This window comes from Panthera onca, chromosome A2 (assembly GCF_046562875.1).
Source record: "Panthera onca isolate mPanOnc1 chromosome A2, mPanOnc1 haplotype 2, whole genome shotgun sequence".
NCBI classification, from domain to species: domain Eukaryota; kingdom Metazoa; phylum Chordata; class Mammalia; order Carnivora; family Felidae; genus Panthera; species Panthera onca.
In genome coordinates this window covers 139,308,483-139,329,231 of record NC_138340.1, presented here as the reverse complement: position 1 = coordinate 139,329,231, position 20,749 = coordinate 139,308,483, and the positions used below count along the sequence as shown (strand labels likewise).

The following is a 20,749-nucleotide window of genomic DNA, read 5'->3' as shown; positions in this document are numbered from 1 at the left end:
CTTGGGGAAAAAACATTTCCATTTAGAAATATAAACTAAACCCTTGTTTGACTTTTCAGGACTATTCTCATATCCTGGCATATGGAATAAATTCTGCCCTTGAAATAAGGAGGCATTATGTGTAGGGTATATAGAAGTTGAGAGGGGTGCCTGGGTGGCTCAGTCGTTGAGCGTCCTACTTCGGCTCAGGTCAGGATCTCCCAGTTCGTGAGTTTGAGCCCCGCGCTGGGCTCTGTGCTGACAGCTCAGAGCCTGGAGCCTGCTTCAGATTCTGTGTGTCTCTCTCTCTGCCCCTTCCCCGCTCAGGCTCTTTCTCTCTCTGTCTCTCAAAGATGAATAAACGTTAAAAAAAAATTAGAAGTTGAGAAAACATCTATGCTATTTGAAATGGATCAGAGTTGACTAAGGTTTAGTCCCACCTGTCAAAAATAATATACGGAGATCAATACTAATACATAGAGACATTTCTGTTATGGCAATTTTTTAACCACAACATTGAGTTCAACGTGGTCAATTAGAAAATATGAATGTCACATTGATTCTACCTGCAATCTGGAAGAGTGCCCAGATGGAATGGGAACTAGGGAAGTAGCACCTTAGGTGGGTGAGGGAAACGTGTTGAGTGCTCAGTATAATTACTTTGTTGGACTTCATAATAGCAATGAATGATAAAGGGGGTATGATTGAAGAGCTAGGCTGTTATCTGTGCTGGTGGCAGTGCTGGAAAAGTAAATGTCAGTAAGTTTGAGTAAAGATGGGTGTAATCACACACTGCATTGGCTCTCAATCAGCTTTCCAGGAGAAATTTCAATAACGAAGATGGTGGTGGTAAGATCTAGGGGTGAATGGGTAGAATATAATTACAAGCGAATGGCTCACCAAGGGATCAGCAAACCTTTACTATAAAGGGCTAGATAGTACATATTTCAGGCTTTGTAGGCCAAAGGGGGTCATGACTTCTCATTTCTGCCTTTGTAGTGTGAAATCAGCCATACACAATACATAAATGAACTGATATGACTGTGTTCCAATGAAACTTTATATTTAAAAACAAGTGTTGGGCAGACGTGGCCCTTTAACTGTACTTTGTTAACACCCTGGTGTTACCATGGTAGTAGACTGAATACTCACATCTTCCAGATCTCTTTTGGCATCTTTCAGATATTATCTATATTTGTGTTGTCCAGTTTTCCTTGTCCCTGACAAAGGAGACCCTAGAAGTTCTTCCCCTAAAAGCAGTTTGGTTGATTTTACAACATATGAGCTACTTCTCCATAAAATAAGGATAACAGTAACTTGCAGGATAGTTATAAAGGTTAATGAGAAAATGTGAGGGTAAAGTCTGGCCCCTTGTAGATGTTCAAAGTTAGTGTTCTTACCTCTTTTGCCGTAACATTTTTGCCTGCCATTTATGTTAATGAGATTTTAGCTTAAAGAAGTTTTTTCAATCTTTTGGATACCTTTGGAAGATTTCTCAAGGATCCATGCTACTCAAACTATAGATATATCTGCTCCATAATGAGAATCTTAAAGCAGTGGAGCAGAAAGGACCACAACAATCATTTAGTTCGGTCACTGATTTTACAGAAGAGAAAATGTGTCTCACAAAGTTAAATGCTTGCCTAAGGGGACAAGACTTAATATTGAAGCTTTATTGTCATTTGAAGCCATTGAAAATATGTACTTGATAAAATTTGGGAAACGCTTTGATTTATAATACCCCTCTTGTGGGTTATTAGGACCACCACTAGCCCATATGGTGCCTCTTTGAGAATTACAGAAAGACACTGCTCTTTCAAGACGCTTCCGTCAAAAATTTTCAAATATGTAATTTATCAGAACATTTTACTACCTTCATAATAAGTATTAATCACATTAAATACATGTCATAATACTTGATGTTTATGATGTGACTAGCTCCCCCTTCGTTGCAGCGCACAATTTGCAGTCATGCAGAGTAGCTAATATTACCCTTATGTGTCGTATAGATTAGCTTTCTTTACAAGGGTTTACGTTTGTTGATTGCAGTGAAACTACATTTACCAGACTTGAAATCCACCGGAAAGGATCCAGTGAGAAAAGCTTTCTGTTTTGGAGCAATACTTGGTAGTCACTGACTGCTAATCTGCTAACTCCCTTTTTCCAATTTTGTTTTAGTCCTAACACTCATTTTTACTTTTTATTAGCAAGAATTATGAAACATAGTGTTGGGTCCTAACTTGCAAGGTTAACAGGTTCTGACCTTCTCCTTTATGTTGTTGGTGTAAAATACAAGTTTTCTGGTGTCTTCCAGTGCTGTGCTGATTGCTAAAGTATACCACATCACTGAGTAATGCTTTCATAAACCCTGAGAATCTCACTTCCAGCCTCAGAGCCTGATAAAACAGCATTGATATGGCTCGTCTCTTTGAAGATGATTCTGGGCTGTTGCCAGGCACAACTAAAGCAGCAGCCGAGCACCTGGCTTCAATTCATTTGAAGTGCGTTTTCTTCTAACCAAGCCAGGTTCTTGGTGAAGTTGGCACAGGGTGAAGCAAGTCCCCACACTTGATCAGAAGCCCGGCAACTCTAATACAGAAAAATCCTGCTTATCTTACTAGCAAACTGTTGATAAAAGGAGTTTTTTCTTCTAAGTTGAGAGAAATACTTAAAAAGAGGTAGAAATTAAATGGGAATTGATAGAGGAAAGAAACTGGAATAGGCTGTAGAACAGAGAAGACCAAGAGAAAAGATGAGGGGCACAGATTGTTAAAATACTATAATAGTACGTTTTTTTTTAAACCTTAAATATTTTTGCTGGCACAGAGTGGTTCCATTTAATTTCTGGTGTGTGAAATTTTAAATTTAACCATTATGCAAATGGTTCAGTATGTAAGATGTTTAACGAAGATAGGCTTTGAACATCACCTTTATCGCTAAAGAATCCAAACGTCCTCACCTGAGCTTCTGAGTATGTATACACCCACCTACTACTAATATCTCTGTTGGGATATGTCCCAGTATAGATTTAAGAGTTTATAGTATAAACTAGGGTTTCTCAGTGGGGCCACTCTAGGGACGTTCCCCCCAAAGTAGTTCTTCGACCTGATTGCCCATCTCAGGAAATGGCAACCACTGTCTTCTTCCTGTTTAGGATGTAATCCTTGATACTTTCCTTTCTTTTACTCCCACTTCAGCAAATCAGGACTTCTTCCTCTTCTCCACCGAATCCATCCTCATCCATGCCTGGACTTCATCCTTGTCTTTCTACCCACGTATAGCTCGTCTCATCCAAGGTCACTGTCATCTTGTATGTGGATCATTGCAACAGCCTTTTACCTGGCCTCCCTGTATCCAGAATTACTTCCTTGATGTCCGTTCTCCTTATAGCAAACACATTAGACACATTGGTCTTTCAAAACTACAAATATGATTATGATATTTCCTTAATGTTCTTACTGATGGGTATTTTCTGGGACCACCTACTTGTACTTAACACATTGTCTCAGCGGCTGCTTCTGTGGGAACTCTAATATTCCAATGTATTTTTTAACACCCGTCATGAGGCCTGCAGCCTGGCATACAGTGGTGTGTGTGTGTGTGTGTGTGTGTGTGTGTGGTATAGTAGTGACACATTTAGAAGCCTGGTGGTAAAGTGTGGTAAAGGTGGAAGTATAGATAAGGGAAGGTTGTCATAGGCTCTGCTTGTATATAAAACAGTTTTGCTATCTTTTAGCATTAGCTGGTAATGCTGAAGAGGCACTCTTCACATTTCTCTTTCGTTTGTTGCTTCTTAGAGTGCTTGTTGAAATATCCCCAGAGCATAAGGGTGGGTAAAGGGCATCATTTTGTGATATTTGAATCAGCCCCAACTATCACAATCATTGGGTCACAATAGATTGAAATTATGTCATGATCAATAATCCAGGGGGCTGGTAAGATCAACTTTGTGCCTCTAAAAGATTGTTTTGGCTCCAGTGTTGAGAGGGACTTGGGAAAGGGTGAGAGAGTGTGATATTCAGAGGCCTCTGTTGTAGTTGAAGAATAAGAAGGTACTTAAAAAAACTGGGAATGTCATTTAGACACGTCTCCAGGGTACTGAATCAGTTATTAGGAAGAGGAAACATAAACCATGCCAGGTAGTAAAAGAGAAAGGCACCCAAGGCAGTAGGAGCAAGATCTTATACTCATAGCTGGGGCTCACGTATTGGGAAGCTTGAATCAGGAGTACTTGGTCTTCCCGTCACGGCTGCTATTGGTTCTCAACTCGATACACTGGAGCTCAGCTGCCCACAGGTCTACAATCTTCTTCCTTTGACCAGTAGGGTCAAGGAGAACAGGAAGATGGCCTCTGCCTTATTTCTGTATTCCAAATCTTGTGTGACAATATTTACAGAGTGGCCAGAGAGTCAAGAAACATAGGCAAATACATAATAAATGGGTTAATATTATATTACAGTGCATGGTAAAACAATATTGTCTATGTTTCCAGACTGTGGCTCTCTGTATTTGGTGGAATGTAATTCACCCCCACAGCTCTAGCTGCAAGGGAGTCAGGGGACCATAGTTTATAGCTTTTTGGGCTTTGAGGTTTAAGAAGTGTTCTAATTACTATCCTGTGTAACAAACCACCCCAAAATGGAGTGGCTTAAAACAAAATTTTTGTTTTAATTCACAGTCTGGGCATGACTCAGGGGGAACAGCTGTCGCTGCTTCACACAGTGTCACTTGGGCTGTGTTGACTGGGATCTGGGGGATGCATTGCAATACAGCTTGCTCCCAGAGCTGGCAAGGTGGTTCTAGCTGTCAGCTGTCAAGCTCAGCTAGGGAAGAGGGCCAGGGCCTGGTTTTCTTTCCATGTGGGTCTTTCCATGCGTGGGCTTCACAGCATGGTGGCCCTGTTCTCAGAGTGAACATCCCAAAAGAGCTGTATTGCCTTTTATGACTCAGCCTCAGAAATCACATGGTGTCACTTTCGCCATAGTCACGAATCCACCCAGATTCAAGGGGAGGGACCATAGATCCCACTGCTCAGTGGGATGAGTTTCAAAGAATCACATGTGCGATGGAAGATGCTGTTGAGCTATTTTTGGAAAAGACCATCTGCCTCGGAAGGCACCCTAGAAGGAGAGTGGCATGTGGGTGGACTCTGCGAATACAGTTATGACCCCAATTATCAGTCTTTCCTCATTGGCTTTCATTATTTTCTAACCACTTCATGTTTTGTTTAACTGGTTCTTTGAATCTCTTTACGCATCGCCATGAGCTTAGAACTGGACATAGTAGAATGACAAAAGGTGGAAGGTTTCTCATTTACTCTCTAAAAAGCCTCAGAAATGCAGGTGTAACTTCCTGCATCCATTAAAGCACTTACTTGAAATAAAGGTGTTATGAAAGAATTTTCTTTTTTTTTTAATTTTTTTTAACGTTTATTTATTTTTGAGACAGAGAGAGACAGAGCATGAATGGGGGAGGGGCAGAGAGAGAGGAAGACACAGAATCGGAAGCAGGCTCCAGGCTCTGAGCCATCAGCCCAGAACCCGACGCGGGGCTCGAACTCCTGGATCGTGAGATCGTGACCTCAGCTGAAGTCGGACGCTTAACCGACTGAGCCACCCAGGCGCCCCAGAATTTTCTTTTTTTTAAAAGAAATCTATTTTATGGTATTTATTTCTTTATTTGCTTGTTTGTTTACTCATTTATTTTTTCACTGTCATCTCTGGGCATTTATTAGAAAAGTAATTAACCATTCCCACTAGGGACTGCAGAAGGAAATTAACTTAATATTGGAGTTCTAGATCAAACTTAACAGGAAGGAACTCTTAAGTTTTCACGGAGTGGAAGGAAAAAAGGAGGGAGAGACAATCATTTAGGACCATGTTTCTCAAATTTGGCCCCTTTCACGGACATACTGTTGGGGAAGGGGTTTGCAAGTTTTCTGTGGTAATATTATAAATGTTGCATTTGACTTCTGTTCATAATCTAAACAAGTTAATATCCTCTTCTTCAGGTTTGCCTGGATGACCATCTTAGGGAAGGAGGAGCCCCATTATTGCAGCTGCTCTACTGAGACCTCTGATCCCTGTGGCACCAAGAGAAGAGCAATCGTGCTTAACTTTTCATGTGGCATTTCCCAAGTTGGGTCCTTAAGACCCTTCACAGTATTGTTGAACATGTCTTGTGAGATCTGTGAGTTGTCAAGATTAAGAACATGGATTCAGAGCAGTGATTCCCAAGACAGGATAGGGTGGGATGGGGATAACGACTGGGGAGACACATAGAGCTTGAAAAAGCACACTCAAAATACCTATTGTTTTTGTAATGCAAAATCTATCAAGTCAAACTCAACGGAGAAACTTTCAGGCAATAGCAGGAACCAGTTATAGATTCATCCTACGGGGTTTGGGATAATATTGGTTGAGAAACACTGGCTTAGAGGTAGAGGGGTCCTAGCATATGGAGAACAGTAAGAGACATGTGCCAAAGAGAAAAAATGTCTTTTGGGTCATTGGTTGAATCCTAAGCCATAACTTGTCATGGTCCTTTGGAACCCAAAGGGCCAATGGAGAAGAAATCCAAGATGTCTATCAACTTTCTCAGACCTATAGTTTGGGGCAAGTTAGTCCCCTTTCAATACTGAGTCAAAAGAAGGAAAAGCTGTTTTTGCCCCAAAATCCACCCCCCCCCCTTTTTTTTGGTGAGCACATTTCAGAATTTTAAGTAAACAGTTGCTGTGGCTGTTAGCCCCAGATCCATCCACCAGAAAGAGTGGTCCTCATTTGAAATGCCATCCAGCTTTCAAGGGGGATATCATCCTGGGTTCTGCCCTATAATTACTGTAGAGCTCCAATCTGTTTTAGCTGCTTCAACAGCTCCCCACCCTGATGCATTTCCATTAGGTCAGTGCATCCCCCTAAACAATCTTTACGGATAAAGATCTGAGGAACTGTTCTGGCTCCTGTGAGCTGTTGCAAATAACCTTGAATCTTGCTAGTGTCACTGGTGGCTATGATAGCAACAAACTCCAAAACCTCTTGTTTGAAGGGCAATTGGCTGAGAAGCTCTTGGGTCCTCGTGCAGTAGGGGCAGGAGGGCTTGGTGAACACAACCACCTTCCCAGGCTAGATTTTGCAGTTCACAAACTCTTCAACCATGCTGACAGCTGCCTCCTGGGGAGGAATCCTATTTTATTTTTCTTTAAAGATTTTGTTTTATTTTGAGAGAAGGAGAGAGAGAGAGAGAGAGAGAGAGAGAGAGAATCTCAACCGAACTCTATGCTTAATGTGGAGCCTGATGTGGGGCTTGATCTGATGACCCTGAGATCATGACCTGAGCTGAAATTGAGAATCAGATGCTTAACCAACTGAGCCACCCAGGTGCCCTTATGAGAGACTTTTCTAATTTAATATTCCTCACTAGGAGGGGTGCCTGGGTGGCTCAGTCGGTTGAGTGTCCGACTTTGGCTCAGGTCATGATTTCAGCTCATGAGTTTGAGCCCTGTGTCGGGCTCTGTGCTGACAGCTCAGAGCCTGGAGCCTGCTGCAGATTCTGTGTCTCCTTCTCCCCTCCCCCACTCATGCTCTGTCTCTGTCTCTCAAAGATAAACGTTAAAAAAAATTAATATTCCTCACTAGGAGCCTTCACACAATAGTTTCTAGTGCATGGCTTCATTAAACAAGTGAGCGCAAGGCAGACATTTCTTGCATCTGTTCATTTCTCTATGTGGATAATTCAGAACTGAGGCACCTCCTCTAGGGCTGAAGCAAGATCCTAAGAATCTGAGAGAGATGCTGAATGGCACATCCAGAGTTGAGGAGGAAAGCATTGCAAATTAGCATATTTGGAAAGTTTTTCAAAGGTCAGTCTCGTGGCCTGCTTAGAATGTGTCACCATGGATGGACTGAGCAGAATGTATTGTGTCCGCAATGAGAAGTTTCAAATTCACACCCACAGCCTTTCTTACTCCCACTCCCTTTATCTTGTTTTAAGTTATAAAAGTGATTACTCTAAAAAAAAAAAACAAACCTTGTGAATTCTAATTTAATTCCAAGGATGTTTAGATTCTTAGAAGTTGTATAATACATGTCATTTATATGCTTTAATATTTAATACCACCTGCTCTAACATACCAATATTGTACTAGTGATGAGGGGCCTTCTAATGTATGAGAATATTTTGCAATCAGCGAGTGAATGCTATTCATTTGGGGTTTATACTAATAAAAACAAATGTGCTTTGACAAATATGTACATTTTCCAATTTTCCTTAAAAAGTTCATTTTAATCCAATACATGATCAGCACTTCTGATTCTATGTGCTGTTTGCAAGTGGGATTCAATTCTAATAAAATATGTAAAATTATATCTGCTTATAAAGAGATCTTATTTTCCAAGTCCTCTAAGTCATTTTAGATGCTAATGAATTAGGGAGTTTCAGATCAGAAATACAAAAATTAAGATTTCTTTGCCATAATAATGAGAATATGTATGTATGAAATGTTTGTATTAATTATATGTGAAGAAGGAGCTGCTATAAATTTTCAGGGAGTATCACACTACAACTATGATGGACCTTATAGTTCTGGTATATTTATTAGAATTTGTCTATGAAATGTTGAATTACCACACATATTGCTTCATAAGTACTTGCCTTTGGAAGAGATTCTGCAAGGCTCCTCACTGGTAAATAACCATGAAGGCCAGAAAAAAAAATCCATATCCCCCCCAAACGGGTGTTTGTTCTTGGGACAAAGGCCAAGGGAAAACCAGACAAAATTATTAAGGTGACATGTATACTCTTGGTTCGGAGCAATTTACGATGAAACATTGTGGGTTATGAGGGAAAGAACATAAAACAGAGGACTAGGAGATAAGGTTAGAGAAGCAACCAAGCAAAGTTAGCCTTGTGGCTTTCCTCCCAGGGAGGGTGAGAAAGAAACACAGTAATTTGTGTTGTGCCTGGTAAAGCAGTGCTTACCAACATCTTGGGATTTGTGACCATCATCTGTTGACCTTTTTCCTATTTCACATTTCCTCATGAGTGTTGCCTTAAGCGGAAAGCTAATTTTGGTTCTATTTTAAGGGTTTGGCACACATTTCCCGATAGTGCTTAAGGAAACTGGAGGCTCCCTGAATCGTTGCGACAGAGCAATGGTTCTCAAGCTCTGGCCTGGATTAGATTGTAGAGCTTCATCTCAGAGTTGCTGATACGGTAGGTCTGGGATGGGATTCAAGGATTGGCATTTCTAACAAGTTCCCGGGTTTTGCTGATACTGCTGGTCTGGGAACCACATTCTGAGAGCCCTGGTTTAAATGAAACTTTTCCTGGCCTCCCGCTCGGGCCCCTGATGTGGGCATTCTTGGGGATTAGTGCCCTCCTCATCAGGCAGTGCTACAAAACACTCCTGGCTGAGGCAGGGGACGGCCCGTCACCCAGGCTGGTTCTGTTTTCCTGCACTGCAGCTCCACACAGCTCTTGGATCCTGACAATGTGCCTTGACATAGGACCCCGGGGCTTAAGAGCTCCTGAGCTTTGTCTATCAATCCACCTGGCTTCCAAACCAGTCCCCGACTGGCAAATCTGCCGCTTCTAAGCCCCAGATTGATTCTTTTTAAATTTAATTTTTAATGTTTATTTATTTTTGAGAGAGAGAGAGAGAGACAGCGTGCAAGTAGGAGAGGGGCCTCTGGAGGGAGACACAGAATTTGAAGCAGGCTCCAGGCTCCAAGCTGTCAGCACGGAGCCCGACGCGGGGCTCGAACTCACAAACTGCGAGATCCTGACCTGAGCCGAAGTCAGACGCTTAACCGACCGAGCCACCCAGGCGCCCCCAGTCCCAGCTTGTTTCTAAGTCAAAGTCCCCCGACGTTTCTTGGTACACGGTCGTTAGGTCCAGGAAGTCAGTAACAGTAGTTGTGCAGTATGAGTACTGTTGCTATGTTCTCAAAACTTTAAATTCTGTGAGTTCCCTATGTGTCTCGATGCACAGATTGGGACTCACAGCTCTATATGCTGCTCCGTCCCATCAACCTTTCTTCACTTCCATCATCATTGTGGACCCGTGCCCACAAGTTTCTGCTACACGTGCCCCGGCACAGCACTCCCCAAACAAATGCACGTTGATAGCAATATTTATATTTATTTTTGCAATGCCTTGGATAAAAACCAATGAAACGATGTTGGGTAAGGTGTTATTCTCATAAAAACATCTTTCAAAACAAACGTATCTCTATTTTCCATAAAAGTTAAAGTTACATGCTAAAACAGAGTTAATTACTGAGATGACATGGAAGAATATCAGAAGACTCGTAGGGTAAGACCAGATAATGAATTACATCATTAAACTAAACCATTACACAGAACTAGAAAACTGACTCAGTAGTAAAATATAAAAATCTACAATTATAAATATAAATTTGGTCCATGGAGACACTAGAGCAGTATTTACAGTAAGTACCAGATTATTTCTACTTTAGGTGAATACTGCAGTTGTGAAACATTGAATATCATAGGGAATGGAGTGTTTTATTTACAATCTACTATATTAAAAGTTATATTTCTAGCAAATCTGATGACTGCTACAAATATGGCTAAAAATTTGACACTAAGAACAAACATGTTTTCTGTAGTTGGGAATTCCTAATATCTATAAATTCAAATTTCCTGTTAAAATATGAAAAAAAAACCCACAATTCCATTCTTAGAAATACTGTAAAATCCAATCATTTTAGTTTAGACACAATAAGTGAATTACAAGAAGTTTTGCAAAAAGGCACACGTTGTTAATGATGTAAATTTGGCAGCAGGATCCTATGTCATGAAAATTACTGTCAGGTGATGGAAAGTGAACAGATAACAGAAGAACTGAAATGACTTTCCTGTCTAGCTTCAGGAAGAGGCAAAAAATGCTCCATACGGATTCCCCTCGCCCCTTTCTGCGCTACACTAAAGACTCCAAGCTCTCGGCTATATTTCCATCGGGCAATGCCGCGCCATTACTGTCCAGAGAGGTGGATGGATTCTCTTCCTGCCTCGTGCTCACAAGACTGAGGACAGCTTTGTAGAGAAACTGATACTGCTCCTGGAGAATAGAGAAGGGGAGATCGTAAACAGGAAGCTCCGTGAAGATGCACGTTTGTAACATGAAGGGAAATTTTCAGTCACGCGTTGACACTGTTCGCGGAAGGGCATTGTGTTAAATGGTCTGTTAAACTCAGTGGAGGTACACAATCTATATTCATATCTGTTTCTGAGGAAATTTAAAGTAGCTTTTCAAGTAGTTAACGTTCAATTGACCTAGGTCAATTTCAACTGACCTAGAAAATTGGCCAACAAACTTTTGCCAGTGGTAAGCACTCCATTCTTTTTTTTTTTTTAATTTTTTAGGTTTATTTATCTATTTATTTGGGGAGAGAGTGAGTGAGAGAGAGAGAGAGAGAGAGAGAAACAGAGACAGAGAGAGCGAGTGGGGGAGGGGCAGAGAGAGAGGGAGAGAGAGAGCTCCAAGTAGGCTCCGCACTGTCAGCACAGAGTCTGACATGGGGCTCGAACTCACAAACTGTATGTTCGTGACCTGAGCCAAAATCAAGAGTTGGACGCTTAGCCAACTGAGCCACCTAGGTGTCCCAGCACTCCATTCTTGTTTATCTATGTCATGGAATCAGAAAATGATGTGACAGGTTACTGTTACCGATTTATCAACTTGTATGTAATCCTTTGGTACAAGGCACCTGTAAGCCACTTATTCTCCTTTTTCCACTTGTCATGAAATCCACTGGGCTTCTCTCTCTATGGAGAGGTCCCAGAAAGGACTGCACTGTCAGCTCGGGCTCACGCAGAATCCTTTTTACAAGACCCACTGTTTACCAAGTAGTCTTTACACTCTAGCAGCCTGACTGGCCCCACGCCTTGCTTTGAGCAAAGGTGAGCATGGGCCTTGCTACGGTCTCAAAGTAGAGACACGGAAAAATAGAGAGTTCAGATTAGTTGGTGCTTTTGAGGGTATTTTTCAGAATTACAATAAATCTTGCAAAAAGACACATGTGAAATTTAATTTTATACATTTAATTTTCCAGAAGATAAACTTTGAATGTTTATTGTTTATTATTCCAGTTCTATGGATTGTGGACTGAGTAACTCGTAATCCAGCTTGAACACCACATGGAAATGTTATCAGTCAAGGTGGCCTCTTTTGATACATGATAAAATGATTTTGGCAGCCTCTGGGAAGTAAGCAGTACTCTAATGGTGAAAGTTTAGTTCACTGTTCTATTACTTACAATGTCAGCAAAGACTCCTGGCCTCATCAAATTGATCATCTTGGCTACCTGGTAAACATCCATGGAGTTTTCCTTTTCTAGTTGGTGCATAAGGGTTGTCAGAGCACAGAAAGTTCCTGCGGTCACTCCTCCATGCCTTGAAGCAAAGGGACAAAGACTCCATTCAGATGCATCGAACGTTCACATTTGGAACTCACAAAGCACATGGCCTTAACAACTTTGTAGTGGGAACACGGAAATTTTTAACGAAATGTCTCTCTTCATCGTGCAGAGAACTACCGTTTAATTTGAAACATTAGCAAGTATTTATGATATTAGTAATGGGATACGTTATAGAAATTTAATGTTTGCTTATTCATTTGTTATTTTTACACTCTGGAAGGGGCTGGCAATCAATCAAAATGATCTGACAAGTTATCACATATATCATATGTATCATATACAACATATATATATAACATATAATTCCAGCATATGCATTTTTTATTTGTTCATAACAGGAGCCTATAGCGATTTATTGTATAGGTTCCTATTTCTGATTAATAAAGACTGTATCGATTTTCATCCTATCTAGGGTGTCAATAACTAAGAAATGTCTCTCTGGTGAGCACCTGTAAAAATTCAAGTGCCAAAACACTGACTCATCACACAAAGTGTTCTTAGCACACAATGCAAGAGCAAATTCTTGTGATCACGTACCCATTTTTTGCCTTCAACATGAGCTCGAAGAGAAGCGAAAAAATCTAATTGTGTTAACCTTGGTTATAGGAAGCAGATCATCTACCCTGGCTGAGTCGCTACAATTGGTCCACAGCATTAGGTTAGTACAAAGACAAAAGAAACATATGCCCACCCGGAGAATGCTCAGGCACGAAACCGTTTAAAGAGAGGAACTTACTCGTCATGAACAATCACAGGTCCATCCCTGTTGGCAGCTTCCTCTTTGATAACACTTATAAGTTCAAACGTTTTACTAATAGGGCTGTCTGGATTTGGCCATTTGGGGCACTGAAAATGCCTCACTTCAAGTACATAATCATCCTATACGAAGAGAAAAACCAGTATTTTAAAAAGAGTCCCATTGGTGACAGTTCATTATGAGTGGAGTAACTGGGGGAATCAGGAATACAGGAAGGTGATAAAACCGAGTCCCATGCACTATAGCCCGTCTTCCATCTCAGAGGGAAGAAATTGCTGTGATGCCTCATTTCTCACTGTAGATATAATCTCTTTTTCATTCTAAAAATGTCTTAGTTGTAGGTTTAATATGGTATTCAAACTTCAAAACCATGTACCAAAGATGTGTCTGTGCCAGGAAACTTAATGCAAAAAGAAATCTTCAGTGCTAAAATTTGTTTTAAAAATAACATAGACTTCTTCAAATCCCAGTATTACTTGGGAATAACTGAGTGGAATTACGTGACCCGATGGGGAAATGCTGGCAAGCAGGGCTGGGCGGGTGGAGACGTAGGTTCCGCTCCAGCCCCACTCTTGGTTCTTGTGCAAGTGGCCAACTGGGCTGTGTGACTTTACATCCCTAAACCTCCAGCTTCCCAAAGTGTAGTCAATAAAATGCTACATTTAAAAATAAGCAGCAGAACCTGAAATTTACATGGTTCACCTGTTCCAGAATTAGACTACAGTGAAGTGCAACATTGAGACCATCGAAAACATGGTTTAACCTTTTTCTGATCGGGAAGGTGCTCTGTCTCTCACGTGCCTTGCTCATTATTAGTATCTTTTAGCATTTTACCGTAGTTGTACAGTAAATTCTGTACTGTAATTACATAAATAATTCTTGGCAGAGAATTCAGATTGGTACCTTATAAATAACCAAGAATTAGTAAAACAATCCTACTTCATTGTACTGCACAATTTTCAAAGCACTTCTTCACTTGTAACACTTCATCTCTTGGTAGACAGCGGTAAGCTCATTTTGGTAGATAATATTTTTCCTATTTTACTTAGAAGAATTCAAGGTAAAAACTTACCTTAAAACAGGAGAATTTGGATTAATGAAATTATTTTTTTACTGAATTTATTTTCAATTTAAGGTCTATCAGAACTACTCTGGAGTGAAGAGAGAAATCTTTGATTCTCTGAGTGTGGACGGTGCAGTTTAGTGGCGATTGGTGTTTAATGATTCTATAGGATTTTAAAAATGAAAGTGACAAGTAAGGTAAAATTGATTATTTGGGCAATCTGTCCTAATTTGTAAGAAATTAGGTTCCTTTGTTTTATTTCTAGGGAAGATCCTTAAACCAGCATATATTTAACAAAGCATGTACTTAAGATGAAAAGTTTGTCATTTCAATTATGTCCATACCTGTGTAGCTTCTAGAATAAAATCCTGAATTATAAGTTTTTCTTCATTAGACAGACATTTGTGTTCTTCAGCCATAAGAGTGACCTTAAAACTCTCACAGTTTATAGGCTCATCTTTATTCGGCCAGTAAACAAATTCATCTTCTGCCTGGAGGATTAAATACCAAGGAAGAGTCTAGATTTTAATCAAATGTTTACTAAGTCAGACTGTGAAATGAAGTTAACTGGTTGACACAGAAAATTCAACTCAAAGTTTTCTTTGGATCTCAAAATTTACTCTTAAAATGTTGAGCCTTAAACAAGTTTGGTGTGCAGAATAAAGTATCACACTTAAGAAACCAAACTATTGCTTTGTTGTTTTGCTCTTAGCTCATCAGTAACAATGGTAAGTTGTTGCTTCTATAAATGATAACTGAGTAGAAAAGATTCAAGTGATTTTAAGAGCTCAGCAATTTCCAGTGTCATTTGGAATGGCCAGTCTACCTTTACAGATAAGAAATAAATCTCCAAGTTACATATATGTGCAAAATCTAAATAAAATAGGCCTTTATTTCGGGTTTTATATAGATCTCCTTAAACTGAAGGACTCTCCAAATATCCTAACAAGTTTTACTTTTAAAAATGTAAACAGAAGCATAGGGACTGACTTCATTCATGATTGCAGTTCTAATTTTTCATAACCAGTATCACAGAATACTTAAATTTAAATGAATTTTAACTTATTTTTATTTAAAACTGTCGTTCAGCAATCTCAGACCTGGGAGGTGGCATCACCAAACCAGGCCCAATAGTAGACAATAGCAGACCAGTAGCCAACGAGTGATAGTAGTTTATTAGTTGAAAAAAAATTGTTTGTTTGTTTGCTTGGACTTCCGGCTGACATGACTTGCTATTTCCCCTGTAAGGCAAGTACCAAAAGTGACGTGATGGGGGAGACTTACCATGTTTTGACCATCAGGAAGCATAACTACCAGCTGGGCATTATGGTCCCATATCATACGCCAGAAATCCTTGATGGTATGAAGAAGAGGATGCTGGGTGATGATGAATTCATTGCTCTGATAGTAACCCTACAAAAGCAAACAGAAGACACAAAGAGCCCTGGCACATGACTTTAAACGCTCAAAGTACATTTATAAGTTAATGGGCCTTAAGTCAAGGCAGTCTTTTTGCTTTTAGATTGCATTTGTAAATCACAAGGTGATTATTTTAGTTGCTGTTTAGAGAGCACTTTCCATACACCAGGCACGGGAGTAGCATTTTCTTTCTTTTTTAAAAAAATTATTTATTTATTTATTTATTTATTTATTTATTTATTTATTTATGAGAGAGCGTGAGTGAGGGAGAGAGAGGGAGAGAGAGTGCGGAGGCTGGAGTGGGGTTCGAGCTCACCTGAAGTGGGGCTAGAGCTCACAAACTGTGAGATCATGACCCAAGCAGAAGTTGGATGCTTAACCAATTGAGCCATCCAGGTGCCCCAGGAGTAGCCTCTTCTTCCCCTTAAGTCTCTCATGTCTCATGAAGTACTATGTGATAGGAACTGTGATCCCCATTTTGTAGGTGGTTAAACTGAGGCTTAAGAAGTTAAGTGTTGTGGGGCACCTGGGTGGCTCAGTTGGTTACGTGTCTGACTCTTGATTTAGGCTCAGGTCATGATCTCACAGTTTGTGGGATCAAGCCCCCTTTTGGGCACTGAGCTGGCAGTACAGAGACTGCTTGGGATTCTCTTTCTCCCTCATTCTCTGCCCCTCCCCCTCTCATTCTCTCTCTTTCTCTCTCATTCTCTCTCAAAATAAATAAATAAACTTTAAAAAAGCATTAAAATCCAAAAAGTGTTGTGCCCAAGTCTACACAGCTATCATCTCTAGGAGCAGGCTTCCCAAAATGGCATGTGGACCATGTCTCCTACACTGGATAGAATGGACATTCGGAGGAGATTTTATATTTCTCACTTTCTTTAAGTCCCAATGGCAAAGTGTTAAATTCGCACCCACTGACAACAGAACACCCTTGGTGTGCAGACACCCTGGCTTCCTCTATCAGGGAGGAATCAGAGAGGCACCTTGCAGATTTTGCTGCAGAAACCCAGAAGCTGGGTCCTCTGGATTGGTCACGATTTCCATGGTGTTGCTTATTAAAATCATGGCTCGTTTATCCTCCTCTGCTCTGGGGTCTCTCAGATCCTGTTCCTATTCCCCACAGGCTCATGGGAAGTGCAGCATGTATTTAGATGCTACCACAACACATCTCCCTGTTTCCTGCATGGATATCTTGCAATATTTTCTTTGCTGGATAAACGAAACAGTGATTTTGGCATGGGAATTACCACCTTTTCATGTGAAGCCAAGCTCTATGAGTGATAGACCTGAAATGGAAACGAGGGCCATGCAATGGCTACCCAGAAACACTCTCCCCTTTCTCACAGAAGATCTAAACACAGAAGGAGAAGATTATGTCTTTAGAAACCTGGGTCTGTAAATGAGCCCAGTCCACAGGGTGAACACTGTTGCAAACCTGGAGTAGTAAAGTCAGTGAGATGGGCTTTCCAGAGTCTGGAATGTTCTGGGTCTGTTCAGGGTAAATGCAATGGAGCCTCTTAGTTGGCCCAGCGTATATTGTGTATCTTCTCATAAGTCTGAATGGTAAGTTTGGTTCCTGCATTTATTTACTAATTTGTCTTGCTTGAGGGATCTCCAGTCCCAGCACACATCAAAACATCAAGGGATGCTGTTATTCTCTTTGCTGCTTGGGGGTTGTGGTCTGCAGTCATTCGATTAGATCCACCCACCAGTGGTGCCACAGCCACTGCTTCAGGAAGCCCGTTTTGGTTTTGATTCTGGAAGCACAAACTCGTAGGTAGTTTCTCCAGTGACTTCTCGACTTACCATGATATAGGAGGCATTGATGTAGTCTGTGCCTTCCCCACTCAGAGATGAAATGCCAACCCTTGATCTCTCCACTGGAACACAAAACACTCATCATGAACCACCATGCTCACAACTCTATACCCTTCCCTCCACCCCCACATTGTAAAACACAGCTGCATGTCCCAAGTTGAGTGACTTTGATCTGTAAGCTAGTTTTCCTATGTATTTCGCATTTTTTAGATGGACTTCAGGATTTAAGAGTCCTTTTTAACAAGTAAATTATCAGGCATGATTAGAAAAATACTGAGTGAATTCATTCATTCCAAGATGTACAAATATTGTCATTTTTTTTTCATGATTCAACATAACCTACCAGGGATGATGGAAGATGTTCTGTTCTTTTCCCTGTTACAGTGCTTTAGGGCTGTAGAATAGTCACTCTGTTGTATATTCGATTGACTCAGGAGCTGAGAAAGGGAGTCGAAGAAAAATATAGATTATTTCATTTAAGTCATCCAAGTACTCAAACACACACACACACACACGACCCAACCAAGAAATCAAGATAAGATACTGAATATACATATATCTGACTTGTTTTCCAAAAATTCCTTGACCTAACTCCCTGGCACATCTGTGTTCTACACCAGGGAAGCTCGAAGAAGCAGAGAATTCCCCTTAGTTTGACATTCAGCACTGGGAGGATCTTCCCTAGGGTTTCCCTCATAAGCATACACTATGTCCTCCACTTACATTTCACGGTGCAGTTGGGGTAAATTGCATGATATGTGTATGTGTGTGTGTACATATTTATGTATATGGTTGGATTTCATTCATTTTTTTAGTACTGCATTACATGAATAATCTATTTGTTATTTATCTATTCCCCCAACTAGTGAATGTTAGGATTATTTCTAATATTTTGCTTTTCTAAACTTTGTAGCAATGACTCTCTCTTGTATATTACTTAATGCATACACATGGAATTAGGAGTCATCAGCATTATTTTTTGACAGTCTTATAGAAGTGATAAACCATGCTTTTGATTTGCATTTCCTTGATTACTGTGTGATTGTGAATTTTAGCATTCATTAGCCATTTAAATTTCTTTTTTGATGATTGCCTTTTTATATTTATACTTCACTGTCATTTATTAATTTTTAGGGGGCTTGATGTCTTGAATTTAAGTCTATAATCTGTTTAAAAATTTGCTAATGTCTTTGTTGTCTTTTAAAGAAAATTTTTTTTAACGTTTATTTATTTTTGAGACAGGGAGAGACAGAGCATGAATGGGGGAGGGTCAGAGAGAGGGAGACACAGAATCTGAAACAGGCTCCAGGCTCTGAGCTGTCAGCACAGAGCCTGACGCGGGACTTGAACTCATGGACCGCGAGATCATGACCTGAGCTGAAGTCGGCCGCTTAACCGACTGAGCCACCCAGGCGCCCCTGTCTTTGTTGTCTTTAATCACACGGACATTTATAGCCAATTAATTAATTTTTTCTTTAAGATTTCTGCCAATTATGTTTTTAAGAAGTCCTTTTCTACACTGATGCCTTCAAAATATACATTGCTAACATTTTCTTGTAATAGTTACAGAACCTTGCTTTCACCTTTTAAGTACCTAATCCATCTTGAATAATTTTAGTGTTTAAGGTGTGTAAAGAACCCAGTTTTACTTGTTTCCACATGGAAATTGTCCCAATATCACTTATTGGTTAGTCTGTCCTCCCCTCACTGATTTGTCATATCTATCATATAACCATTTCCACAAAGACATGGTTCCTCTAGCTGATTTGTCTGTTTTTCAGCATTAATTATCATATCTGTTTGTCTTCTATATACTGTCCAACACATTTCTATTTTGTTCTTTTTTTTTAGTAGTGCTTTGGATGTCTTTGTTCTTTACTTCTCTAAATGTTAATTTTAAGTTCAGTTCTTAATTTACCATGAAAATCCTGCTGGGAATTTGATTGGTACCACACTGATTTTTATACTTAATTTCGGAGAATCGACATCTTCAGAATTATTTCCATTCATGAAAATTTTATCTATATTTGTTGGGTCTAATTCTAGGCTCTTCAATTCAGTTTTATAATTTTTTCTCTATGCATTCATTGTACCTTTTGTTAAGTTTATTTTTGAGACCCTGGAGTTTTTGCTTCTGTTTATTGTTGAACTCCCTTTTTCTTCTAATATCTCTTCTAACAACTCACAGCTAATGAGTTATGACGCTATTGATTTTTATATATACTTGTTGAACTGTAATAAGAGTTGAGTTCTAATAAGAGATATCTTATTTTGTTTCTCTTGATTTTCTATATAGACAAGTGTATCATCTGCAGATTCTTTTCTATTTCTAAACATTTTTTTTTTGTTTGACTTGATTTCCAGTACAGTGTTGACTAACAGTGTCAACAGTTGGCATTTTTTGTTTTTTCTTAAACCTACTATGAAAATTTCCAAGTTAAAATTTTGTATATGACATTTATAATGTAGCCTAAGATGAAGAAAGCTTCCCTCTAGTTTTAATTTACTGATAGTTTTTGTTATGAATAGTACTGAATTTTATTTACTGCCTTTTCTACATCTTTTGAGAGGGCCATACAATTCTCATAACTATATCTGTTCATATTTTCTACTGTTAAATCATCACTAGAACAAACTCTATGAATCCTAATTGGTCACAATATTTTTTTAAAAACCACGCCGCTGGATTTGAGTTGCTGCTATTTTAAACAGGATTTCAGTGTTTAAGTTCATAAGTGAAACTGGTCTGTATATTTCTTTACTTGTACTCTCCTTAGACAGTTTTGGTAGCAAAGTTACAATTGCTAACACAGTAAAATAGTTGGGTTTGCTTTCTACCTAGATATTTTATCACAGAGTTTGGAATTTTCTGTTCCTTAGAAGTTTGGTAATTCTTCCAGTTCTGATTTTATTTTGGAGGTGAGATTTCTGGCAACTGATACAATTTAATTAATGGTTCTTGGTCTAGTTGGATTTTGCGTTTCTCTGTGAGTGTATTTTGCTTACTTTTTCTTAAAAAATATTTCTTTCGGGGCATCCGGGTGGCTTAGTCATTTAGCATCCAACTCTTGATTTTGGCTCAGGTCATGGTCTCATGGTTCTTAAGTTTGAGCCTTGTGTCAGGCTCTGTGCTGACTGCATGGAACTTGCTCTGTCTCCCTCTCTCTCTGCCTCTCCCCTGCTTATGTGCTCTCTTTCTCTCAAAAATTAATAAATATTTAAAAATATTTTCTTTCATGTAGGATTTCAAATGTATTGTCACAAATATGT

General features: G+C 39.7%; 1 protein-coding gene and 1 pseudogene across 4 annotated transcripts in view; both read right to left on the bottom strand.

Annotated features, from left to right (window-relative positions):
* Window positions 1–5,618: 5,618 nt before the first annotated feature.
* Window positions 5,619–7,204, bottom strand: LOC132679446 (glutaredoxin-1 pseudogene; annotated as a pseudogene).
* Window positions 7,205–10,097: 2,893 nt separating this feature from the next.
* Window positions 10,098–20,749, bottom strand: part of PTPRZ1 (protein tyrosine phosphatase receptor type Z1) — a 184,461-nt gene continuing 173,809 nt past the window's right edge. For all 4 annotated transcript variants that reach the window (XM_078440090.2, XM_078440091.2, XM_078440094.2 and 1 more), the window contains 7 exons: window positions 17,823–17,916; window positions 17,468–17,541; window positions 15,524–15,652; window positions 14,584–14,730; window positions 13,156–13,298; window positions 12,258–12,393; window positions 10,098–11,059 (listed from right to left, as the gene is read on the bottom strand). In XM_078440090.2, coding sequence (XP_078296216.2) covers window positions 10,919–11,059; window positions 12,258–12,393; window positions 13,156–13,298; window positions 14,584–14,730; window positions 15,524–15,652; window positions 17,468–17,541; window positions 17,823–17,916 — 864 coding nt within the window. In that variant the 3' untranslated portion in view covers window positions 10,098–10,918. The remainder of the gene's footprint in view (window positions 11,060–12,257; window positions 12,394–13,155; window positions 13,299–14,583; window positions 14,731–15,523; window positions 15,653–17,467; window positions 17,542–17,822; window positions 17,917–20,749) is intronic.